At 55.3% G+C, this 25,767-nt stretch overlaps 2 protein-coding genes across 3 annotated transcripts; one reads left to right on the top strand and one right to left on the bottom strand.

Annotated features, from left to right (window-relative positions):
• Positions 1–3,468: 3,468 nt before the first annotated feature.
• Positions 3,469–19,921, top strand: TRIM54 (tripartite motif containing 54). Of its 2 annotated transcripts, none has more exons than XM_083494683.1 (10): positions 3,469–3,913; positions 10,157–10,329; positions 10,927–11,098; positions 12,815–12,910; positions 14,752–14,985; positions 15,183–15,205; positions 16,071–16,195; positions 17,636–17,743; positions 19,102–19,152; positions 19,791–19,921. In XM_083494683.1, the coding sequence occupies exons 1-10, from the start codon at positions 3,746–3,748 to the stop codon at positions 19,799–19,801; spliced, it is 1,161 nt and encodes a 386-aa protein (XP_083350809.1). In that variant the 5' UTR covers positions 3,469–3,745; the 3' UTR covers positions 19,802–19,921. The 2 variants fall into 2 exon arrangements, with proteins under 2 accessions (XP_083350809.1, XP_083350810.1); XM_083494684.1 differs by having other exon boundaries at positions 3,474–3,913; positions 19,788–19,921.
• A 2,002-nt stretch (positions 19,922–21,923) lies between these two features.
• Positions 21,924–25,232, bottom strand: UCN (urocortin; the record flags this gene model as incomplete). The annotated part of the gene is made up of 2 exons (XM_083493939.1): positions 21,924–22,544; positions 24,875–25,232. 2 exons carry the CDS (start codon positions 25,230–25,232, stop codon positions 22,105–22,107), a joined length of 798 nt encoding a protein of 265 aa, XP_083350065.1. The 3' UTR covers positions 21,924–22,104.
• Between the last annotated feature and the right edge of the window lie 535 nt (positions 25,233–25,767).

Below are 25,767 nucleotides of genomic sequence, written 5' to 3'. Positions count from 1 at the left end.
TATATTTTTGCAAGCTTGACTGGTGTCATGTACCACCTGTATATCATTTTCATAATATTCTCTCTTAGGGCATTACATGCCGTAAATTTCATACCTGTGGTACACAACTGTTCTGCTCCTGGGAGTTTTAATTCAAAAAATCCGGAGGGCGCAGGATGGCAAAGGCAGGCTTAGCTAGTTCTCACCTATTGACATGATTCTCCCCTGAGGTTCAGGGTGGCGGGCGGTGACTCTCCTCGGCTGCTGCTCACAAAGCGGGACAATCAGTTGCATGGCAGCGACTCGGGGAGCTGTAGAGCTGGAAGGGGCTCCCGGGGTCATCTAGTCCAACCCCCTGCAATGCGGGAATCACATTGAACGCAACCGTTTGCTTTTGCAAAGTGTGGGGTGATCTCTGCATTCTCCACATCGATGTGTTGTTGTTTTTAGCTTTCCCGCCTTTGGATTATTCATTCTGGATCTGGGCCCACTGAGCTGCTCCTTCAGGTGAGCGTCAGCCTGAGCCCAGCAGGCTGTTGAGGCAGCCTGGAATCCCAGCTGCTGACTGAGCCTCCGCATCCCAGCACTGACTCACGCTTAGCCTGCGGTCGGTCGGCTGGAGATCTGTGGCTCCTCCTCACAAGCTCTGCTGCCGAGGCACAGGTGTCGCCCATCCCTCATTTGCACGTTGGATTCATCGTACCCAAATGCAGAACTTGGGAAATGCTTTATTCATTGCTGACACTGGTGGCTGTAGAGATGTGATGCCATGGCCTCCCCCGCACCTTGAGAGTATTATGGTGTAGCTGAGCAGTTGGGGGAGTGAGTGGGGCTGGCTTCCAGGGGCCCAGTTTCAAGTCAGCCTTAAGGAGCACAAGACAAAGGGGGGGCAGGGAGAGGAATAAAAGCGCAGCATTTTCCAACTTAAACCGAGGCTGGCATAGGAGTTGAGCTGGTGTGATGATGCCTGGAAGAGAAGGACCCTCAGCTCACCCGATTCTTCCACGATGGGGCTTGTCTTGGAGGAGAAACAGCCGAAATCCCCCCAGGTCAGTGAAGAGGGAAACCAAACATATTTGCAGGATGGCAGCATGATTTTCATGATGTTATTTATGGATAGGTGGAGAGGCAAGAATCCAGTTGGAGAGGATACACACACAACACAATGCTGAGCACATTGTTAAATTTGTGGAAGTGGCTTTAAGAGGCGTCTGCCTGCCTGCCTGTCCGTCCGTCCGTCCCTCTCTGGACCTGCTGCAAAAGCCCTGTCATGGGAGTGGGGTTTGTTGAACATTATGGGTGGAAGCAGAAAGAGGGGCACCGAAGGGAAGCTAGAGGGCTCATGACAGGGACAGATCACAGGGCAAAACGTTGGGCTGCAAAGGACTTGCTCTGATCAGACCCACAAGATCTTGGCAGGGGGCACCCCTTGCACCACACCTCTGATGCGTCTTTGCTTTAAAGCATTTCTAAACTCAATATTAAAAGGTGTCTTGAGCGCTGTACCAATATGCATATATGAAATCAGGGGGAAATATGATAAAAAAGATAAGAACAAACCACCTCTGAATAACAGGAGTCCAATTTTATGGGCCGGGGAAAACTGTGGGGTGGGTGGCTTAAATCCCTGCCTCCACAAGATGCCCGAAGTGACTGGCAGAGGGTGCTTCGCCTGCAGCAGGGGAAAGGGCGTTCCGTAATGCAGGAGCAATCGTGGGAAATGCCCATTTACAGGTCACAGTCCAGCCATGCCAGGAGTGACATTTCCCCAGATGGTCCTAAGTTCATAGAATCATATAATTGTAGAGTTGGAAGGAACCCCAGGGGTCATCCAGTCGTACCCCAGGCAAGGCAAGAATCTCAGCTAAAGCAGGTGGACAGCTAACCTCTGTTTAAGAACCTCCACGGAAGGAGAGTCCACAGCTTCCCGAGGGAGACCGTTCCACTGCCAAGCAGCTCTGACTGTCAGAAAGTTCAGCATTTGATGTAGCATGACTTTGTCCATGGTCTGATGGACAGCCAGTGCCGGTTCCCTCAGCACAGGTGGGATACCTGCAAGCCCAGGTGCTCCTCTCAGCAACCTGTTGTGAACAGCTCTGTGATCTTCAGATGAAGGGTGGGGCATATGAATTTAATTATTATTATTAATGATAACCTGACTGCCACATTCTGCATCTGATGCAGCTTCCAGACCAACCCTCAGGGAAGCCCCACACTGCGTGCATTGCAGTAGTCCAGCCATGAGGTTACCAACATGGGAATTGTGGCATTTCCCAGACAGGAAAGGGCATACTTGGGATACCAGCATGTTGCCACTCAGCACTTCTTACTGGAGATGTTACCTGGGCACCCCTAAACTACTTCCTGTTCCCTCTGAGGTGCCACAACCCTTTTTAGAACTGGTAAACTCTCCAGCACCTCACCCACAGAGTCTACAGAAATTCAGTTTACTCGCCCATATCCAGCCCCGCACTGCATTCAAGCCCCAGTTCAAAACAGTCACAGCCTCCTTTGTTTCAGACGTAACAAAGAAAGAGATCTCCTAATGACTGCTCCTTCTAGGGATGGCATGCTCCATTCAGGGACTGTGCCCCCACCCAGAGGCTGCCTGGCACCTCCCTGGTAACACTGGAGGAGGAGGAGATCTTCCTCTCACAAGGCACAAGGACAGGGACTTCTCCAAGCTGGCCCCTTTCCAATTCCCTCCAAAAGAGCTTGCTGGAACCTGGCTCCATGTCCCTGCCCTCAGACAGACATGCAAGATCTCCCTTTTCACAAAACTTTTAAAATAACTCAGTGGTACTTCCTCCACAAACTATATTTTTGCTATATATATATGTTCAATCCAGATTTCCTAACATTTTAAAAATAAGTGGATGGAATGCCCACAGAATTCTTGAGTGATCAAGCTCCACCACAAACTCTCTGCCGACGTTTACTGCTTGGATGCTTTCAAAGGTTTTGTGCAAAAGAATCTGAGCTGAAATCCAAAGGGATTTTGGGGTGGCGGATTGAATCGGTGTGTGTGTGTGTGTGTGTGTGTGTGTGTGTGTGTGTGTGTGTGTACGTACCCTGTGCGGTTTATGACAAAAGCCCATCTTCTGGCTCTGCTTGAGAGAAGCAGGCGGAGTCAAGGTTTTGATCTTGCCTGATACACAAACATGGACTCCACTAAATGTCACTATTTCAGTCTCTGAATGCAACCCCTGCTTTTCTCGCTACTATAAGGGAAAGAGGGGCGTTTCCAGGGCTGAACCCTGAGATGGAAAACATGGCCTGTATCAGAGGAGACCCCCTCTGGCCACCCCCCCCACCTCCGAGGCCAAAGATGTCATTGCCCTGTTGAGGAACAGTGACTAAGTGTCACCTGATGCCACTGACAGCTGCTGTTGCTTCTCCCCTCTCTGACCCCCCCCCCCAATTGCTGGGACAAAAATGGCAGCTGGGATGCCATTGGGATCATGTGACCCCCTAAAAATAGCCTGGTAGGCCCAGGACAGGGGTGGGTGGCCAGAAGCAGCTCCAGAGCGAGGCAGAGAGGACTTCCAGGAGCGAGGGCAGCCAGGCGGAGGCCCAAGGACCAGGCCAGGCGAGAGGGAGCCAGGCAGGGGCCAAGGGAGGAAGGGGCCAAGGCCGTCAGGCCGGCAGGGAGACGTGTGAGGGGCAGATAGGGGGCAGGGAGAGGAAGAGGGCAGAGGGAGGCCCGGGGTGTCTGTCCACAGTTGCCCACCGAGCCCCTTGGAGTGCGCAGGGGGCCACTGCGGGGATGAACTTTGCCGTGGGCTTCAAGCCGCTGTTGGGGACTTCGCAGAGCATGGACAACCTGGAGAAGCAGCTCATCTGCCCCATCTGCCTGGAGATGTTCACCAAGCCGGTGGTCATCCTGCCCTGCCAGCACAACCTCTGCCGCAAGTGCGCCAACGACATCTTCCAGGTGAGGGCCAGCGGCGTCTCCACACCTGCCCGGCCAGCTCTCGGCTCTGGGGTGGAAGTGGGTGGGTTTGGAGGGCACCCGAATTATCCAGCAGGGAGGGCGTCAGGGCCAGCGACTCTCCTCCTCTGCTCTTTGCTGTGAATCTGCCTGAGGTATCTCAGAACAACTTGAGCCAAACAAAAGTGGAACCGCCTGCCCCAAAGAAGACTTTGAGGTGTGGGGAGAGAGCAGGGGGGCAGGAGGATGAGTGGGCTAAGGAGGGTGGGGGGCTCTAGGAAGGGGGACATGATCAGGAGAGCAGCACTGGCTGGCGTTGCACAGAAGCAGGGTGGTGCAGTGGTCAGAGTGTCGGACTCGGACCTGGGAGAGACTCGGGTTCGAATCTCCCCCTGGCCATGAAGCTCAGTGGGTGGTCAGTCGTGGCCTAGCCTGCCCGGCAAGGGTGTTGGGCAGATTAAATGATGTCCTGGGAGAAAAAGGTGGGATAAAATGACAATAATTAAATAGCAAGCCACCTTCCCTTTTCCCTCAGGTGATCCTCAGGCATGAGGTGACTGCTTCCTATCTCCGTTGTGGTCCATCCCTGGTCCCCTAATGAGGAAAGGAGGGGAAATGGAGTTGAGGGGGAGGAGCAGCCAGGTGCAGGAAGGCAGATGGCCCTCCGGCAGATATTCTTGAGCTGTGATTCCTGTGTTGGGGGGGCTGGACTAGATGACCCTTGGGGGTCCCTTCCAACTCTACTGTTCTATGATTCTATATATGCAACCTGCATTGGGCTTCCTCCATCTTCAGCTGCTCTGATGCGTGTGTTCAGGCATTCGCACATCGACATCGTTGCTTCCTGCAAGTAATGAGGTCAGAGGAAAATGAAATGCAGGGCAGATTACGTTAACTAAGAACAAGTCATCAATAGCACAGACATTATTCAAAGCCTGGCTGCTGGATCAGGCCCACGTAGCTCAGCATCCTGTTTCCACAGATGCCCAAATGGGAAACCACCAGGCAGGATCTGAGCCCAGGAGCCCCCTCCCCGCTTGTGGAGTCCAGCAACTAGGATTTCTGTGGAAGCAGAGCCACCGAGAGCCTCTCCTCCCCCCTGAATTTGCCCAGTTCAAGTTGGTGTCCCTGGCTGTCTCCTGTGGGAGGGAGTTCCGTAGTTTAACTACACACGGCGGGAAGAAACTCTTTCACCCATTCTGAATCTTCCAATATTCAGCTTCCTTGGATATCCACATCTCCTAGCGTGATGAGAGAGGAAGAGAAACTTTTATTCATTCTCTTTCTCCAGGCCAGGCATCATTTTCTAAATTTCAGTGTCCTGATCCAATGCACACGGCTTTTAGCCTCTTGATAAATTGCAATTCTGTGGTTTCCTCTTGCAGCCTCCCTTCTGAAGTTCTTTTGTTCCAGGATCTGGTCACGTAAGGTCAGCTCCACTCTCCTGGGCGGTCAAAATGTTCCCTTGCGCTTCTTTTAATATTGCCATTTCTGATGACGGATTTGTATCCATTTATATTTTTGGGTTTGCAATGTGCAGAAGGCGAAGGCAGGCATTGCAATGCATGAATCCCAGATGCTGTAGGTGGCAGGATTAGGCCCTGTACAGTGTCTCTACTCTGGAGATACTAGTACAGGACCTAATCCCGCCAGGATGAGGACAAAGGGGGTCTCTGGGTCTCTGTTGTGTGGCCTGTTGTTAGCAGGAATTGTCCGTAAGAAAGTGGACTCCTACAGCCCAAGGCCTGTCAGAAGAGAGCGTCTGTCGTTGCCCAGGATGGTTTTAAATGGGACCTTTGGAAGACCCATGGAGCAACCTTCTTTTCTGCTGCTCCAGAGAGGAGGACCCAGGCCAAGAGATTCAAACGACAAGATGGGAGATTCCACCTAAACATTTGGAAGAACGTCTTGATGGAAAGAGCTGTTCAAGAGTAGAACGGTCTCCCTTGGAAGGTGGTGGACTCTCCTTCCTTGGCGGTTTTCAAGCAGATGTTGGAGGGCCATCTGTCAGGGATGCTTTAACTTAGACTCCTGCATCTCAGGGGGTTGGGCTGGATGACCCTTGAGGTCCCTTCCTACTCTATGACTCTTGAAGTGGGGGCAAGTGGCGACCTGTCATTCTCCTTCCACCTCTGCCCTGTGGTGCAACTGATTCTCCCTTCCTGGGACCCCCCTGTTCTGGAGTTCCCTCCACTTGTCGGGTGGGTATTCCAGTCTAAGGAATGCCTGGCGTACATTTTTTCGTTGTGAGCTTTCTGACGAGTCTGAACAGATGCCGTTCCCTGGGAGGGCTTGGCTGTGGACAATGGATTTTGGGATGTGCTTTGGGTGGGAGCCAAAAGCAGGTCAGCAGGCAGAGCAGGCAGCAGGTTTCCTATTTAAGGTGAGGTTTATTTGTCCATTATGTAGGCGGAGAAGAGTGGACCTCTTTTGTGGGACAGTCTAGGGAAGTAGTTCCCAAACCTTTTTCTTTTTGGAGGGGGCACCCCCTTGGTTCCATAGACCCCCTCCCCAGTGCTCCCCACCCTACCCTTGACTGGTTGATTGGAGGAGTAGGCCTTTGTGGTGAAGACAAAATGTTGGGAGGTTGCAGAGCCTGTTTTGGCTCTAGAGACCGATGCAGGAGAGACATATTTTGTTGCAGCTGAGGCAAGCCACTAAGGAAGATAATAACTTGAGGAAATTCAAAACAGGAAGAATTAATTGTATTCAAAATCCAGTATATCTGAAGGAGCGTCTCCACCCCCATCATTCTGCCCAGACGCTGAGGTCCAGCTCCGAGGGCCTTCAGGTGGTTCCCTCCCTGCAAGAAGCCAAGTTACAGGGAACCAGGCAGAGGGCCTTCTCAGTGGTGGCACCCGCCCTGTGGGACGCCCTCCCATCAGATGTCAGGGAGATAAAGAATCACACCACACAACTTTTAGGAAACATCTGAAGGCAGCCCTGTATTGGGAAGTTTTTAATGTCTGATGTTTTATCACATTATTATTATTATTATTATTATTATTATTATTATTATTATTATTATTATTCTGCAAGATGGATGAACTTGATCCAGTGATACTGGCTTTCCAAATTCTGATATTGACACTTCCAGAGACCCCTGCTGCCCCCTTGCCTCTTGGGGCCTTCCTAGTTAATCCCCCAGGAGGGGCAGCACTACCCACTTTGGACACCACCAGTTCAGGGGCTCAAGCCCCTCCTGCCTGTGAGTCCAGCTGATGGAAGACACGGTCAGTTTCTCCCAAGAGCAGGTCAGGAGCGGATTGTTCTGAGCCAGGCACTGAGATGCTGCCATTCAGCGGAAGATGCATGTTTCCCCCCAAAGCTGAAGTATTTCTGGGTTTCATAGCGCAAGGAGGAATTGTTTCAAGGATGCTCTGATGACCCTCCATATGGTGGGTGGGTGTTAAGGATGTCTTAATATCCACAGCAGGAAGGATGGCGTTTTCTGAGAGGCTGCCAATGGACTGTAGTTTTCTCAGAAAGTTAGTGGTGCTCCTCAAGGATCAGAGAGTCTGAGAAGGGGAGCCCATAGAACCAAGCACCCCAAATGTGATGGTACTGACCCCCAGAATCACGGGGCACCAAACGTTGTCTCCTTTGTATGTATTGTATCTATCCCATGCAGTAATTGATTTTACCAGAGATTGGCTGATTGACCTTTTAAATGTGTTGTGGGAGTATTGGATTGCCTTTGTTTTTATTATGCATTTTTTTATATTATGATTTTATGTTGAGAATATGGGTATAGGGTGGCATGCAAATTAATTAAATCATCTCCAGCCCAGATTTGCCTTCATGTGGCATAAGAACATTCAAAGAGCCCTGCAGGATCCAGCCATCTCACCCAGGACCCTGTTCCAGCAGTGGTCAGCCAGATGCCCATTATGGGGAACCCACAAGCAGGATCTGACCGCAAGAGCAACCCTCTCCCCCCCCCCTCCCCTCCAGGGCCTTCCAGCAAATTCGGAGGCATTTTCTGCCTTGGGCTGCGGAGGCAGAACAATGCCACCTATCAAATCATGATGTGAAATTTGGGGCCTTTGCCTCCTTGGCTTTCTCTCTCTCTGCCTTCCTCCCACCTTAACCTGCCGATGCCCCTTTCCCGAGACTCCAGGTTCAGGGAGCTGATAGAGGGGTCTGTGCAGGGCTATTTTTCTGGAAACTGAGATGCCTAAACTCACCATGAACACCTCCCTCATTCTCTGTGAATGGCAATGGCACTCACCTGAGAGGGGCTGGTCAGCAGTGGCATAGCAGGGACGGATGGACAGCTCTCCTCAGTCCCCCCCCCCGTCCCCCCTAAATCAAGCAAATAAATAAAAATACGTAACTAACTCGCCAATTGTGTCACAGATAACTCGGTTCTCTCCCCCCCCCCACGCATAGTGCCTGCCCCACCCAAAATAAATCCTGGCTACACCCGCGAGCTCTGGCTGAAAAAACCCCTTGTTCTACAGTCAGGTAACACAACACCCCCCAAAAAACACATTCATCCTTACAGGAAACTTAAACCGTCCAAGCATACCCAAGATTCAGATCTGGGGACCAGTCAAGAAGAGGTGCCACCCAGACCCCATGACGCAAATTGTGGGGGAAGAAGGCCTCTGAAGCGGAAGACATCTCTGTCCACCTGTGACCCCAAAAAACCCAGAGGGGTCATTTTGGAACACGCTGGCAAATCCTGCAACGAAACCCACAGTTGCAGGAGGGATTCATTTTGGTTTGGTGTGGAGCAGGGGTCAGCAAACTTTTTCAGCAGGGGGCCGGTCCACTGTCCCTCAGACCTTGTGGGGGGCCGGACTATATTTTGAAGGGAAGAAAGGAACAAATTCCTATGCCCCACAAATAACCCAGAGATGCATTTTAAATAAAAGGACACATTCTACTCATGTAAAAACACGCTGATTTCTGGATTGAGAAGGCGATTGGGCCGGATCCGGCCCTCGGGCCTTGGTTTGCCTGCCCATGGTGTGGAGGCTGCTGTTTCCAAGGGAGCAACTGTGTTCTCTGGAGGCTGGTCCTGGGGTGGGATGAGGGGGGGGGGCCGTTTTCCCAGGGGGGGCGGTGTCTCTCTATCCTCAGCAGCACCACCTTGTGGTCAAAGGAAAAACCATGAATGGAGAAAGACAGCGTGTCCCTTGTCACACCCACCCCAGATTCAAAATGTGGGGCTTTGCACACTCGGCTGGGTTGTGCTCCCTCGGCTCCTGAGGAGGGAAGTGAAGCTGCTTCTCTTCCAGCTATTTAACCAGGCAGGACAGACGTGTCTGAACTTGCTGCAAAGTACAGACCGCATGCTTAAGACTATAATCTATATTTTGCACACAAGACTATCCTACCTGGGTTCTCCTTGCTGCTGCATGGAATAATGCACGACTCCAATCTTGGAATTTAGTAAGTAAAGCTTTTAAAGTTACTTAAGAGTGGTCTGTTGCTGGAGGGGTAGAGAGAAGGGGCCATGAGCTTGAAAGCAGATTAAACAGGATATTCAAAAGGGTTTTCCAATCTACATTCCCACATTACACTGCTGCTTAATTTTGGGACTGTTTTAAACTTTGATGGGGGCTCTCTCCTGTTGGAGAGGGTGAAAAGCCCCATGTTTTGAATCTAGGCACCCCGTCAACTATTTTTTTTTTGTTGTTTAGTCGTTTAGTCGTGTCCGCCTCTTTGTGACCCCTTGGCCAGAGACCAGAAGAAGCCAGGCCTGGGCTGGGGAGGATGTGGCTTGGCAGAAATGGAGGCAGCCCTGCACCCCCTTTCCTCCTCCTTCCAACCCAGCAGTCTATAGTTTGCTTCTATTTTTGTTGTTGTTTAGTCGTGTCCGCCTCTTCGTGACCCCCTGGACCAGAGCACGCCAGGCCCTCCTGTCTTCCACTGCCTCCCTCATGCTGGTAGCTTCCAGAACACTGTCCCACCATCTCGTCCTCTGTCTCCCCTTCTCCTTGTGCCCTCCATCTTCCCCAGCATCAGGGTCTTTTCCAGGGAGTCTTCTCTTCTCATGAGGTGGCCAAAGTCTTGGAGCCTCAGCTTCAGGATCTGTCCTTCCAGTGAGCACTCAGGGTTGATTTCTTTCAGAATGGAGAGGTTGGATCTTCTTGCAGTCCATGGGACTCTCAAGAGTCTCCTCCAGCACCAGAATTCAAAAGCATCCATTCTTCGACTATTTTTTTAATTACCCACATGTGGGTCAGATCTATTTTCCGCCCCCCCCCACAGTGACCCCTCCTGCCTCCCCCACAGGCCTCCAACCCTCTCTGGCAGTCGCGCGGCTCCACGTCAGTGTCCTCAGGAGGTCGGTTCCGGTGCCCATCCTGCCGGCATGAAGTGGTGCTGGACCGGCACGGCGTTTATGGGCTGCAGCGCAACCTCCTTGTGGAAAACATCATTGACATCTACAAGCAGGAATCCTCTCGGTAAGCAGGGGGCAGGGAGGGGCGCTCAGCCCTCCCAGGGGCCCCCACCTCTGCTCACAGGCATGTCCACCCTGAAGCTTCCCTTCCGGCCAAATGAGGGAGCAGCTCTCAGATTTTGGCTGTATTATTTTACTGTTGTTAGCCGCTCTGAGCCCGGCTTCGGCTGAGGAAGGCGAGATATAAATAAAATTTTATTATTATTATTATTATCTCAAGGGAGCTCCAGGTGCTGCAACCTGGTTCTCCCTCTCCTCGTTTAACCCCCACAACACCCCTGCGAGGCGGGTTAGGCAGAGAGAGGCATTGACTGGCTGAAGGCCATGCCCAGTGGAGATGTTTAAAGCGTGGTCTCCCAGGTCCCAGTCTGACCCTCTGACCACTGGGCCACACTGCCTCTGAGGGTCGGGCACTTTGGCCTGCTGCCTCCCGGGTGAAGGCGGTGCCCCAGTTCTATTTGGTTTGAGGTGACCATGGCAAAAAACACCCTGCTCAGGTCCTTTCCTTTCGGGAACGTTTGTCTCAGGGGTGGGTTGAGGAGGAGGGGCAATGTCTGGGGGGCTCACCCAGCCTTTCCTTCTCCCTGCTGTGCCCCCCCAGACCCCTCCACGCCAAGGCGGAGCAGCAGCTGATGTGTGAGGAGCACGAGGACGAGAAGATCAACATCTACTGCCTCACCTGCGAGGTCCCCACCTGCTCCATGTGCAAGGTCTTTGGGGCCCACAAGGACTGCGAAGTGGCCCCTCTGACCAACATCTACAAGCGCCAGAAGGTACCAAGCAGCCCCACTGGCAATCTCTGCCCTGGGCAGGCAGGGGTGGGGCGGAGGGGGCAGGAGCTGCCTTTGGCTTTGGAGCCCTGGACACGGTGGTCCCTGAAGGAGACTCCAGGGGTCCCAGTCGCTGACGCAGGTTCTGTTTCCTTGGAATGAAGGTCAGCGGAGACTGTGTTGCCTTGAGGGTTTCATTTACCCATGTAACGGTAAAATCTGGGTCCCATATATACAAAGGATGGGACTTGGGTGGCGCTGTGGGTTAAACTACAGAGCCTAGGACTTGCCAATCAGAAGGTCGGTAGTTCAAATCCCCGCAACGGGGTGAGCTCCCATTGCTCAGTCCCTGCTCCTGCCAACCTAGCAGTTCGAAAGCACATCAAAGTGCAAGTAGATAAATAGGTACCACTCTGGTGGGAAGGTAAACGGCGTTTCCGTGCGCTGCTCTGGTTCGCCAGAAGCGGCTTAGTCATGCTGGCCACATGACCCGGAAGCTGTATGCCAGCTCCCTTGACCAGTAAAGCAAGATGAGCGCCAGAACCCCAGAGTCGGCCACGACTGGACCTAATGGTCAGGGGTCCCTTTACCTTTACAAAGGATGAGCGCAGGATGGAGGGGCTCCCAGCATCAGCACCCGGACAGGTCTTGCTTCCTCACTAGCTGTAGCTTTGGATTCAGCACAGAACAAGCGGGTCTCTGTGTCTCCAACTTCCAGCCTTCTCCCAACTCAGCTCAGCTCACCCACTTCACGCTGGTATCTGGGGGGGGGGTGCAGGAGAGGTCTCCCCCCATTAGCCTGGAGGGCCCCCTCACAGATCTTGCAACATGACGAGGACACTGGTGTGGTCAGCTGAGGTTGTCTTTGTGGGAATGTTCAGGGTGGCAGGAGAGGATATATTGTTTATTTATATCCTTCCAAACTTGTGCTAGCAAGTTTCTTTAAGTAGCAGAGTTACATTCCCCTTTCTTACATGCACAGTAGATAGCTGGTTGCAGGCTCGTGTGAGTATACAATTCAGTCTGTCTCAGATTGAAATGTAAATTCCTGGTAAGTTCTCTTAAAAGGATAAAGACATGGCAATCTTATTGTCAGCTGGATTCCTGAAGGCAGACTTAGTTACAAATATGTACATGTGGATCTACCCCACATGGGGGAATAATCCCAGTGCCTCTGCTGGCTGGCAGCTAGCAGAACATTCCTAGCTGAGAAGCGGGTTGAATGAAGAAGTGAAAGAGAGAGTCCTGCGTGATTCATCCTTTTGTTACCTGGACAGGTAAGGTCATGCCCACCTTCTATCACATGCAAAGGAAGAATGCTCCAGCCCAGGAGGAACAGGAAGTTTTGACTGGCTGGACCAAGGGTCAGCAAACTTTTTCAGCAGGGGGTCGGTCCACTGTCCCTCAGACCTTGTGGGGGGCCGGACTATATTTTGAAAAAAGATAATGAATCTTTTGCCCCACAAATAACCCAGAGATGCATTTTAAATAAAAGGACACATTCTACTCATATAAAAACACGCTGATTCCTGGACTGTCCACGGGCCGGATTTAGAAGGCAATTGGGCCGGATCCGGCCCCCAGGCCTTAATTTGCCTACCCATGGGCTGGACCAAACATCCCCTTGTATGTCCGCTCTAGGAAAACAAGGAATGTTGTATTTGACTGCTCCCAGTGGATTACATCCCACAGTCTTCCTCCCTCTTTCTGACTGGGCAGGGGGAGCTGAGCGATGGCATCGCCATGCTGGTGGCTGGGAACGACCGGATCCAGGCCATCATCACCCAGATGGAGGAGATCTGCAAAACCATTGAGGTGAGTGGGGAGGAGGCTCCATGCTCCCCCTGGGCGCCCGGCTGGGGCTCGTTTCTTCTAGTGGATCCCCTCCCCAAGTGTAATCTGGGGAGAAGAGCCCCCCCCCCCCGTAGAATTTGCAGGGAATTCTGAAGCCCCAGGAGATCTCTGAGCCGATTTAAAAACCTGCCATTATATAGCCTTAAACCTTCAAAGTTGCAGTTGCCTTCGAAACCCCCCCCCCGGGGCCAAAAGGTGACTCACAAATAAAGGAGACGGGTGAGTCCTGCTAAGGGGCCAACTGAGCCCTGGCCAGATGGTGGCAAGAAGCCTTTTCAAAACTTGGCAGGCTGGTGGTTTCTAAAGTGGGTGGTAGTGTCCCCTGGGGGGCAGTGGGATTACCTGGGGGGGGGGGCTAAGATGCAGTGGGGTGCTGGAGGTTCAAATTAATCTCTGGCTTCAGGGTCACTGGGTCAAGTTCATCCAATTTGGCATAATAATTAAACTTAATAGTTTTAATTGCATTTTGAATAAATGTGTGATTCATTGTTTTGAATTTTATTGTGCTGCTGTTGAACGATCCTTTCTATAGGGTGGGGCCTCTGGGTTCATGCGTTTATGGGGCCAAAGGGGCAGAGGCCCAGAAAGGTTTGGGAGCCCACCATTGTGGTAAACAAAATCTGCCCTTTTCCCCTTATGGGGTATCCAAGAGCCCATACAGAGTCCTTACATGGGTTCCCTATTGGTAGGAGAAAAGAACAGAGGCCAAGCAGAGAATATTGAGAAGCAAAGCAGCTAGTGAGCCTGATCTTTATTGATCTGTTGAAACAGGGTCCTCATTCACCACACGCAGGAGAGAGGAGGAACCCAGAACAATGGCACACAAGGCCTTATATGGACATTTTAAGTTCCCTGCCCTGGAGCTCGAGACCACCCCTCCATACATCATACATACATAACAGAAGGGGTGTAACCCAAGACTGCCCCCCAGATACATCATACCTACATCACAGAAAAGGCAGTTTACAGAAGAAATCTGAGTGGTTTGTTTACCTCCTGTCTGGCAGGTTACCTGTTAATGCTCACTTGACTGGATACCCTGGGGAGCCTGGCCAGTCTTTTGTAATGATAAATACTTAGTTCCTGAGCCAGGTCACAGGCTCACATCCTATTCAGATCTTAAATGTGCCCTTAAGACAGGATTTGTGAAGGAAAAGACAACGGGGAGGCTTTTCCATTTTCCTTTGACCTTGCAGAGAAAACATTTGCTCAGTTTGAGAATCAAAATGGTTTCATGTCAGTCTTCCTGTGCTGCAGTGGCGTAGCGTGGGGGGTGCCAGGGGGGCCGGCCGCACCGGGCGCAACATCTGGGGGGGGCGCGCTCGCTGCCTCCGGAGTCGCCGAAGAGCCTTGGGAGCAGGCTGTAGCGGAGCCGCATGTCTCGCGGAACCGACGAGCTGTGCGCGCGTCCAGGCTGAAGGCGCCCGGCAGGCAGCGGCTCTCAGCGCTCGCCGCGGAGGAGGCGCCAGGCAGCCCCTCCTCACAGCCCCACCTCCGCCGGTGCTGCTGCAGCTGCTGGGCCGTTGCATTTTCCTCGCCTCTCTGCCCCCCTCCTCCTCCGGGCAAGCGGCGTCGTTTGGGCAGCAGCGCCAGCGGCAACTCGCAGGTTAGGGGTTAGGGGGGGCGCAAATTACTTGCCTTGCCCCGGGTTGGGGGGGCGCAAATTACTTGCCTTGCCCCGGGTGCTGACAACTCACGCTGCTGTGCTCATGCTTGGTTGGTACACTTATGAACATTTAAGATATCTAAGACCTCAGAATTCCCATCACACGGTGCTAACCTGCTTCCCGCCTCCCTGGCAGGACAACGCCCGGCGGCAGAAGCAACACCTCTGCCTGCGCTTTGACTCCTTGTACAGCATCCTGGAAGAGCGCAAGAAGGAGCTTCTGCTGGAGATCGGGCGGGAGCAGGACGACAAGCTCCAGCGGGTGCGGGGCCTGATCCGCCAGTATGGGGACCACCTTGAGGTCTCCTCCAAGCTGGTGGAGTCGGCCATCCAGTCCATGGAGGAGCCCCAAATGGCCGTCTACCTCCAGGTACATGCAGGTGGGAGGGGGGACTGGGCAGGGCAGGATGCTTGAGGTGGGTGGGGGGCAGGGACCCACAGAAAATAGTGGGAGGGGCTGTGCAACCCTAGGAAAACCAGTGGTCCCCTTTTGGTTTGTGAAGGGGGTTGTTCAAAGGTTCTACCTGCCAGGGCTGGTGCTGAAACGCTCTCTTTCTTTTCCTGCAGCAGGCCAAGGAGCTGATCAAAAAGTGAGTAGCATGAGATGGGAAGCAACGAGCAGAGCCTCTCGCATCTTTCCCGGGGGGCCAGGGGCTCAGCACCACCCCACAGACCAGGGGCACAACGGTGGGCCAAGCCAACAATAGGGGGCAGCCCTCACCCAGGCACCAAAGTTTCACCCCCTGACTCAGCCACGTATTGGCTCTCCTGGATCCTCTTGACCTTGAGGGAGCCCCCCCCCCGACTCCACCCCCCCCAAGCAGCTGGGTCTCTCTCTGGGTTCAGAGTCATCCTTAGTGCAAGTCCAGCTGTGGAATCAGCTGGCTCTCCTTCATAAATAGTCTGGCAACAGCTAGGGAAGTAAGTTTAAAAATAACATTTACTTGGTTTATATTCATGCGTTGGATCACAGCAATGGCAGCAGTAAAAGCTTTGCAGGCAAAATACTTCCATGCCCAGGATAATAATAATAATAATAATAATAATAATAATAATAATAATAATAATAATAATAATAATAATATCTTTATTGTCATTGCCCCCTCTCGGGGACAACGAAATTACTTGCAGGATAACCTGCATCCAAAGCCCGTCAAAGGAAGAGGGGCAGGGACAGGAAGTGTCCTCCAGGAATGCAGGGGAAATGACCTCACACAGAGCCCTCTCTACCAATCGTACCTCTATGGTCTGAGTATCTGCCTACCGGCAAGACAGCCCTGTGTTGTGAGTCCCAGGAATATGCATTTGTTAAATTTGGCTGCTAATCTCCCACGCTATGGAAGGGAAGGGATATCGTGCTTCTTCACACACTTTGTGCTGCAACACAGGTGTAAAGTGGGCCTGCCTGCCTGGTGAATGAGCTCAGTCCCACCTCTCCCCTCCTTTTCCCCGCAGAATCACAGACATGTCCAAAGTCTCCATGAGCAGCCACCCAGAGCCTGGCTATGAAAGCATGGACCACTTCACGGTCAACATCGACCACGTGGCGGAAATGCTGAGGACAATTGAATTCCAGACAGGTGAGACTCACACCTGGACCAGAAGGGGGTGGGAAGAAGGGAAGGCTGCTGGCCATCTCCTTCCCTGGGCAGAGCTCAGGATCGCTGGCCTGCTGGGCTGAGCCACAGTCAGGGAAGGAAGTGGCATCACCTGGGACACAAGGAAGAGGGAGCCCCACTGAGCCCCCCCCCAATATCCTGGCAGACAGCGATGAAAAGCTGGCAGTTTTAGTCTGAAGAGCGTTTGCAGAATCCTAGAACTGTAAAGCCAGAAGAGACTCCAAGGGTCATCTAGTCCAGCCCCTGTGTTGCAGGTATGATTGTGTCTGTGTCTGCACAGAAGACGCCTAGAACCCTGCTTGCACCTGCCAGCACAGCAGACACTTGGGCTTCCAGAAAACCTTTGACAACAAATTATGCACGATTGATGCAGAGAGAGAAAATGTCCTATCCCCATCTCCATGGGATCCTGCAACTTTCCCTGAAGTGGTGGGTGGGCAACAGTGTGGGATGTGACATCACAGAAAGCAGTCAAGTACAACATTTCAACATTTCAAGTACATCACAAGAGACTAGGGCCCTGCGGGACCTGACATCTTTCCGCAGGGCCTGCAAGACAGAGTTGTTCCGCCTGGCCTTTTGTCAGGGCACAGCCTGACTCCCTCCTCTGGCAACCTGCACAGAATTTTGCTTAATTGGTTGCCTTCAATTTGATTTAATTAATTTTATAATGAAATATTTTTAGATTGTGTAACTATTTTACTGTTTTGAGTATTTGATTGTTGTTAGCCGCCCTGAGCCCGGCTTTGGCTGGGGAGGGCGGGATATAAATAAAATTTATTATTATTATTATTATTATTATTTCCTGTTTGGCCAGAGTGGACACACAGGGGGATGTTGCTCCAGCCAGGAGGACTTCCTGTCACACCTGGTCTGGAGCATCCTCCCCCTGCGTGTGACCAGGTAGATGGATGTGACCCTGGGAGACCCCCCACAAAGGGGCTGGTCACCCAGCCATCTTCCCTTTCCCACCTTATTCCATCCTGGTGTCTTTTGCTGTCTGCTGGCCCTCAGCCAGCAGCACGTAAGGGATGAACCCACACTCTCTTCTGTAACTACAAGCTAAAGCCTGCCTTCAGGATCATACTGTCAACTGGATGTAAGTAAACTTCTTATTACTTTAAGAGAAGACTGTTGTGTTTTTATTCTTTTTAAGAGGGAACAAAGGGGAATTTGCCAGGAACAACCCAATCTGGACAAGCCAGACTGGATTGCTTAACTCAAGAGATTCTAACGAATCTACCAACTAGTTTCCTGCAATATACAGGGGAATGTGCTCTGCTAGCATGAGTGCAGAAGGATAATATTCAATTAATATATCCTCTCCTACTATCCACAACATTTCCAGCTGAAGGAAGGGCTTTCTACACAAGCTGCCCCTTTCTCTCCTCTCCCTTTCAGATGCTGCTGGAGAAGACGCGGAGCAGGAGGGTCTTGGCCCAGAGGGGGGCCTGGAGGCAGAAGAGGGAGAACATCTGGAGGGGACAGATGCCCCCGAGGGGACAGAAGGTGAGCTGGGACTGGAAGGGAGAGGGGGCAAGGGGGGCTGGGCTGGGGCTGCTTGGTGGTGGGGCTGGGGTTGGCACAGCCATCAGGCACTGTGAGTTCTGGGTGGGTCCACAAGATCTGGGCTCCAGAAGAGTCCATCAATCTCACACCTGCAATTTACTCGGGAAGCCAGGAATGGATCTGTTGGAAGATGCATGGCGGATAAGAGAAAGAACTTCTTCATGCAGTCGAACTGTGGAACTCCCCTCCTCATGGGAATATCAAATTCATGGAGGAGGAGGAGGAGGAGGGGGCTATCAAGGGAAGCCGCAGGAGGGGAGGGGGCTCTTGGGATCAGATCCTGCTTGCTGGTTTCTTTGTGGAGCATCCAGCTCTGGCAGAGTTTGGGCTCTCAAATGTCAGCAGCACCCTGTGGGACACGAGAATTGCCCCCCTCCTCGTTCTCCATTCTACAGCATTGCTGTGGGGCCGTGGGGCCGCCAGTATGACTGCGCTGCGAAACTGCCTCTGCACCCAGGTGGCCCCCGTGAGAGAGGAGGCTGGGCTGGAGGGGACAATGGCTGCCGGACCCAGTCGGTTACTCTTCCGTTCTGAAAGCAAATCTGGTGGTGGTGGTGGGAGAGCTCTTCCTGCCCCTCTTCCAGCGATGGGTCTCTGTGGAACTGACTGCCTTTGCTGTTGTAGAAGCTTCTGTGTAGAACCATAGAATGGTAGAACTGGGAGGGACCCAAAGGCCATCTAGACCAACCCCAGAGGCGGATTTAGGGTGGCATGACTGGTTTGGCCACAATGGGCTCCTAGCTGCAGGGGGCAGCACCATGATGTTGTAGAGTGCGAGGGGGAGGGGGCATCAAATTTTAGCACCACACAGGGCACTGCTGAAATCGGAGAGCCCCAGATTGACCACTGCTAACCCCCTGAAATGCACGCGTCGCAGGTGAAGAAGACTGCTCAGCCGGCTTTGGCCGGAAGCATTCTCACTCCAGCAGGGTCCAGGCAGGCAGCAGCATAGGCCAGAGGTCACATCCCATAATAGAGGGAAGGGCCATTATGCTCTGCTTGCAGGTACGCTCCCCCATCCACCCCAGGGGCTTCCCAAGGTAGGGCTTCAGAGACCTTGGGGGGGGGCACTGTCCCCTAAGCTCAATGGACCAAGCAAGGGCCTCACTCTGCGCCAGGCAGCTGCTTCCTCTCTTTCTCTGAGCTTGGGCTCAGACACGGGGCCTCCCCACTGGCAGAGCCTGACGTGTGAACCAGAGAGTTGTTGTAGAGTTGAATGGGATCCACAGGGTCATCTAGTCCACCCCGGACAACGCCATGGGCTTCAGGGCTCTTGGGTCTCTCTTTTCTCTGCCTAGATGGAGAGAACCTGCCCCGCCTGAGGCCAAAGCCAGCGAGTGCCTCTCATGGTAAGTGCATCCTGGATGTGACCCTGGGAGACCCCATAAAAGGGCTGGTCACCCAGCCACCTTCCCTTTTCCGCCTTATTCCATCCTGGTGTCTTTTGCTGTCTGCTGGCCCTCAGCCAGCAGCACGTGGGCTCAACCCCCATAAGGGATGAACCCACACTCTCTTCTGTAACTACAAGCTCAAGCCTGCCTTCAGGATCATACTGTGAACTGAATGTAAGTAAACTTCCCCAGCACACCTGCCTCAGCCCAAATGAGGCTCCTGGGGGGGGGGGGGAGTCAGGAATGTGGATGTGGCTCCAGCTCCTCCCACCCCCACCCCCATTGTGGATCACCCTGGCTATGAGCTCCGTTGAGCATCCGCAGCCCATTGGTTCAGCACTGAGTGGGGCACAGTCTCCCCCTCCCCCTGCCTCCAGAAGTTTAAAAATCTGAGGTTTTTAAAGAAAACCTGGGGATTCCCAGATGTACAGTTTTCAGGGCTCCCACACCTTGCTTTTCTGCTCCGAGCTGGACGTCAAAGAGAAATTCTGCCTTCTTCTGCTGGGGGGGCGGGGGGCTGCCCTCTCTCTTCCCGGCCGATGAGCCCAGGCACCCCCTCCCCCAATGCTGACTGTGGCTCTTTCCCCCTCAAGCAGGTCAGCACTGAGGAGTCAAAGCAGCAGCGTCCCCCCCCCGCCGCCCCCGCCGAAGGACTCCCTCGCTTTCGCCTGCACTTGGCCGAGTTTTTAATCTGCCGAGAGAATAAAGTTGTGTCGCGTTTGCTAAAGCCGCCGGTTCCAGATCCCGTTTTCCTTTCGGTGGGAGGGGGCGCGCTCTCGGCCTGAGGCAGCGAAGCCACTTCGGAAGAAAGTGGAAGTGGTATTGGGGGGGGGGCAGGGAGGCCAAGGATCACCCGGAACTGTAGCCTTGGAAGGTAGCCCCAGGGGTCATCTAGTCCAACCCCGCTGCCGTGCCGGAATCGCCGCTAAAGAACCCCTTTAAAACTGCCCTGCGGCAGAGTCCGTCCCCAGGGTCTCTGGCCGCGAGGGGACGGCATGGCAGTCGCTTTGCTGGTCGAGGAGCCGAAGAGGCGGACTGAGACGGGGCGAATGGAAGAGGCTGGGCGAGGGCAGCGGGGAATCCGGAGGCAAGCGCTCCCGTTTCTCCAGCGCCCCAGCCGGGCTGCCGAGGAGGAGGAGGAGGAGAGGCGGGGAGGAGCCCCCAGCGTGGACCACCCGGAGACCCCGGGGGGAGGGGGGAGGGGCTGGAACAAGGGCAGAAACCCCCCCTTTCCCCCAAAGATAAAAAGATCCGAAAACTTTTCCAAATAGGCGAATCGCTCCAACCCCTTGAAGGACCTTTTCCAGCTCCACAAAATCATTTTTGCTCTGAGAGGAGGAAAACTTTCCCACGCCATGCGTCGTGTCATAAGCCTGGACTGCGTCGCCTCTTCCTCCCTTTTCCCTAAACTCAAAGGTCCCAAATGCTGCCGTCTTTCTACTCAGGGCAGCAGCCGCTCCACCCCCACCCCCCCGACCCTTTTGGTTGCGCTTTTCTGAACTCTGCAATATCCCTTTCGAGGCGAGGCGGCCAGAACTGCAGACAGTTAAATGTCGCCACACCACAGATTTGCATTTCTATAATCACGATACTGGCAGCTTTATTTCCAACGCCTTTCCTAAGGATCCCTCGCGTGAAATCTGCCTTTCCCGCACCTGCCGCGCGTGGCGTCCCCCTCCTCACTCAGCCTCCCCCTCCTCGGATCCCGGATCCTGTCGCTCCTGGCCCCTCAGCTCCAGTTCAGACCCCACAAAAGTCTATGTGAAATTAAGATTTTCCGCCCCAAAATATTGCATATCTTGACACTTGTTAACATTTGCGTTTGCCATTTTATTGCCCGTTCACTCAGTTCGGAGAGATCCCTTCGGAGCTACTAATATTAATACCGTCAACAACAACAGTAGTAGTCAATAGTGGAAAAGCATAAATCCATATATGTTCAGAGTGATGGCTGCCGCGTAATAACCAAAGTGGCGGCGAGAAGGGACGTGTCTCCATTTCCTCCTCTCAATGCAGCTCTTGTGGGGGGGGGGCGGGGGGGCGAGGGCGCTGTCCTTTGTGCTAATGGTCGCGGCCAAAGCCGGGATGGGCAGGAGCCTCCTTCGTTTGGGGAGGGAGCAATTTGGGTGGGATAATCCTGCACCGTCCCAGGACCAGGATCGGGGAGCCGCGTCTGCACGGACAACCCTGAGAGGTTCGAAAAGGTCTCTTCCTCCATCCCCCCTTGAGTTGGGCTATGGGGGGGGCAGGATTTCAGGAGAGGAGAGCCGCAACTTCTATCACCACCTCCCGCTGCGCTTGCCCGCCCCGTGACACGCTTCCTTGGAAGGAAGCCCCGCGGAAGGACCGTGGGACTGACTCCCGAAGACACAGAAGGAGCGGGATGAGAGCGCTTCAAGTTCGCCAGCCTCTCTCGGAGCGGCTTAGCGTGGTTGGGGGGGGTGTGTAACTTCAAGGGAGGAGAGAACTGCCTCTTCCCCCTCCATCCCACTGAGATTCTTCCCCCCCCGCAAAAAAATTCCCTCCCTTCTCAGCGCCCCCCGCAAGAGCATAAAGGGAGCGCATCCCGCTGGGCAGTTCAGTGGCCAATCCTCGGGGCGAATGGTTGCACTTCCACCCAGCGCTTCTCCTGGACTTCTGCGCTTCTCCCGCCGGGCAGCCTCCCCTCCCCAGGTTCACAGAGGAGGGATCCCCCCTCCAGCCTCCGTCCTCCCTTCCCGGTTCTCCCGGCCCTCCTCCTCCCCTCGCACGCCGAAAAAGGACCTCCGTCTCCCCCTTCAGCGCACCAAGAGCGCCCCGGTGTCTGCGCCTTCTCCTCCCGGGGCGGCTGGTCTGGGGCGGCCTCCTTCTGCGGGCGGGCCGGGCGGAGGAGACCGAAGACGGTCCGGGGCCGGCCGGCCTGTCCGGGTCTCACTTGCCCACCGAGTCGAAGAGGAGGCGGTTCTGCTCGGCCTGGGCTTGCTGGCTCTGCGCCCGGGAGATCTCCATCATCTGGCGGAGGAGGTGGAAAGTCAAGTCGATGGAGAGCGGCGGGTCGCGGCGCTTCAGGCGCTCGGCCAGGCGGCGGCGCAGCAGCTCCCCGTCGGGGCCCGAGCGCGGCAGCGAGCGCACCAGCAAGGCCACCCCGTCGGGCCCCGGAGCCGGCAGCGGGGGCGGGAGAGGCCAGGCGGCGGCGGCACGGTCTTCCCCCCGGAGCAGCAGCAGCAGCCGCAGCCGCAGGCTCAAGCCGCGCTCGGCGCTGCCGTCGAGGGCCGGCGCTGGCCTGACTCCGAGAGCCGCGTGTGACACCAGCAGGAGCGAGGCCACGACGATGGGCAGCGGCGCCCGCCTCAGGCTGGGGCGGTCCAGGCCTAGAGGGGGAGAGGAACAGAACGTCAGGAGGGCCCCGGAGCCGTCGGATCAGGCCCAAGGGGGCCCGTCGGGGCCCGCAGCCGCTTCTCGCAGCGAGAGAGCAACAGGGCTCAGTCGCAGCGCGCGAGGCAGAGGCTGAAGCAGCCCCCACGCCCACCTGTAGCGCAGCTCTTCAGCCCCCCACCGCCCCGTCCCTCCTCCAGCTCTTCTCCCCCCAGGTCCCCCGGGCAAACTCTAGGGCAGAGAAGACTACGCCCCCACCCACGTCCCTCACCAGCCATCTCTCGGCCGCTCCGGGTGTCCGATGCCAACAGGGGGCGGCACGGGGCAGCCCCGGACCAGGCTCCCTCCGCAGGAAAGAGGTTTTTCTCCGCCTCGGCGTGAGGAGATATTCCTCTTCCTCCTCCTCCTCTTCTTCCTCCTCCTCCTCCTCTTCTTCTTCCTCTTCTTCTTCTTCCTCTTCTTCTTCTTCTCTCTCTCTTTCTCCTTTTTTCCGCCCTGCGACGCCGGGGACTCTCTCCCCACGGTGTCCTTGCTAAGCCGGGAAGAAGGGTGCGCGAAGCCGCGGGAGGAATCTTTATATAGAGCAGGCCGGGAGATCCATTGACGTCAGCTCGGGACATGGACTGATTGCCGATGGAGCGGGCGGCGGCGGCCCCCGAAGGACCCTCCTGGCACCGGGCGGAGAAGAAGGAGTCGCGGCTCCCCCTGCGCGCGCCCCCGCCCCCGCCGGGAAGCGGGAGGGATTCTCGGCGCTTCTGCAGCTGAGCCCCGAGGCTGCGGGCAGGAACTCTGGACGTCTGTCCTGGACTCCACGGCACTCGCCCCCCCGCCCCGCTTGGCCTTCTCGCGCCCCCCGGTTACCCCTCCAGGCTCCGGGCTGCAGGACTCTGGCGGAGGGGCTGCGCCGACTGAGAGCGATAGACTGGAGAGGAGGGGCTGTGGGTGCGGGACAGCGATATCCCCCCGCCCCAATAAAACCACAGAATGAATGAATTCCAGGGTTGGAAGGGACCCCAAGGGTCATCTAGTCCAGCCCCCAGCTATGCAGGAATCACAGTTCAAGAATCACTGACATAGAACGGAATAGTTGCAAGGGACCCCGAGGGTCATCTAGCGCAACCCCGTCCAACGCAGGGAGGTGATGGCTGGGTGGAGCTCGGGCTGGAAGCGTCTGTGTCCGGAAAGGGGAGCAGAAGCAAGGCCGCGGGGTTTGTGTCTAGTGCACCGCGCTTCCCTGCGCATAAGGGTAAGAAAGTTGAAAGTGCAGGCGGCACACTGACCCTTCGGATGCCACAGAAGTCGTAGGCTGTTTCCCTAAGGAACCTGATCCTCAGGTAGTGTGGTGGGGTACGCGCCAGGATGGGGGGGGGGGAGTAGCACCTAGCAGTCGGCGCCCTCAAGGGAGAGTTCCGGGGGATTTATTGCCAGTTCGCCACTTGAAGGGGGTTTCTGCCCTCGAGGCAATATCTAATTTACTTTAGTTATTAATTAAAATAAACAACCACCACAAAACAACACAGCTGAAGAGGAGGACCATTTTGTCCCATCTCCGCCTTCCTTCACTAGGTGCCGTTTGGAGGGTGAGGTTCTGAAGTGTTGCTTCGGGCTCGAGCACGCAGAGGCCAAGAGGAAATCCAGACCTGGGCTGCGGGGAGCCCCAAAGTGAGGCTGTCAAAACTGGGCTCAAGGCCAGAGGGGGAAATCCCCGCAGGCAGAGCCAGGAAGCAGAGGCCGGCAGCCGAGCTGACCCAAGAGACTGGCCCTCCGGCCGCTGTCACGGTGGAGTGGGGGGGGGGGACTTGGCGGTGGGAGGGGGCGGAGGAAGCTGTGGTTTGGGAGAACCTCGGCTCCCCGCTCAGGCGAAATCTCCTCACAGGGCACAGACTGCCTTCCACGCCCACCGGGGAGAGACATGGCCACATGCTCAGGAACAGGGGGCTTCGGCGGGTTGGGCTAGATGGCCCTTTGAGGGCCCGGCAACTCTACAATTCGAAGATTCCAAGCGCGCCGAATTCGGCCGGGAGAAGCCGCTCTCCGTGGTGCTGAACAGGCGCGACCGCGACCGCTCTCCCTGCCTCCGGGTCCGGAGACGCGCCTCGCTCCCGCAGAGCGCAGCCCCGGGCGGTTGTCCTCTGCTACCCCGACTCCTCCTTGCTGGGATGTTGCCCAAACTGGCGCCCGCGAGCACTTCCGCCCAGTGCGCTCGGGCTCCCCAACCATCAATCCTATAGCCATTAAGGTCTCCCTCGAGGCCAGGGGCTGGGTTAAGGGAGGGGGCCAGGGAGGGGGCCTGCTTCCCGACCTCCACAGCGGAAGGAGGGCTCACAGTGGCTGGGCTCAGGGTGGGGGGGGGGAGAGAAGCAGATGCTCGGAGTGCAGAAGGGCCCAGGTCCAATCTTTGGGTCCTCAGTGAGGCTGGCAAAGACTTTGGAAACGCTGGAGAGCCTCTGCCGGGGAAGCGGACTGTCTGGGGTCAGAGGGGTCGCTTCGAAATGCCCTTTCCCTCCCCGTGGGATTTCAGCGTCCGGGGTTTCGGGAAGGGCTGGATAGGCTGCCACGGAAGGCTCGGCCCGGCTAACCTCACCGCGAGGCCCGCGAGCGCCTTTCTTCCCCCAGCCTCTTAGTGCGGCAGCCTGCTCCTCGCCTCGCAGCCGGAGCCCCGGAGGCCATTGCACTGACCGCATCCAAGTGCCTTTTAATTGAGCATTATTAGGGCTCCCGCTTCTGGAATGAGGGAGCGCAGGGGAGCGAGGCAGACTTTGAGCTGGGGGTGTCCCTGTAGGACAGGTCCTTGCAAATCGTGAGCCACGATGGGAAGCGGGACTCTGCGTGGCTCTCCAGGGAGGAAAGGCCCGAGGGGAGCTCACTCGCGCTTCGGAGAACTGGGTTTGGGGGTCTCTTAGCCAAGGATGGATGGGGAGCAGGCCGGCACGGGCTTGGGCCGCAGCGGGACTTGGAGCTGGAAGGGGGGGGTGCTGCCGCCCTTCTTGGGGTGTCCCCCCCAACGACGAGCTGTCTACCTTGCTGGGCCAAAGAGAGCGCCTGGGGGCTCTGGCTGACTGACAGGTTTATTTCCGACCGTCGCGCTGCCCGCCACCCACGCCCACCTTTTGGCCAAGCCGAGTGGAGAGCGGGCCTTGCGCCTGAAGCCCCCCTGGCCGGGGAGGGGGGTCCGGCCTCTGCGTCGCCTGGGGCTGAGGCTGCCTCGCTCACGAGGGA

This window comes from Podarcis liolepis, assembly GCF_965112155.1.
Source record: "Podarcis liolepis genome assembly, chromosome: 3".
Taxonomy (NCBI): domain Eukaryota; kingdom Metazoa; phylum Chordata; class Lepidosauria; order Squamata; family Lacertidae; genus Podarcis; species Podarcis liolepis.
Note: the sequence above shows the minus strand (reverse complement) of the source record. Positions and strands in the feature narration are given on the sequence as shown.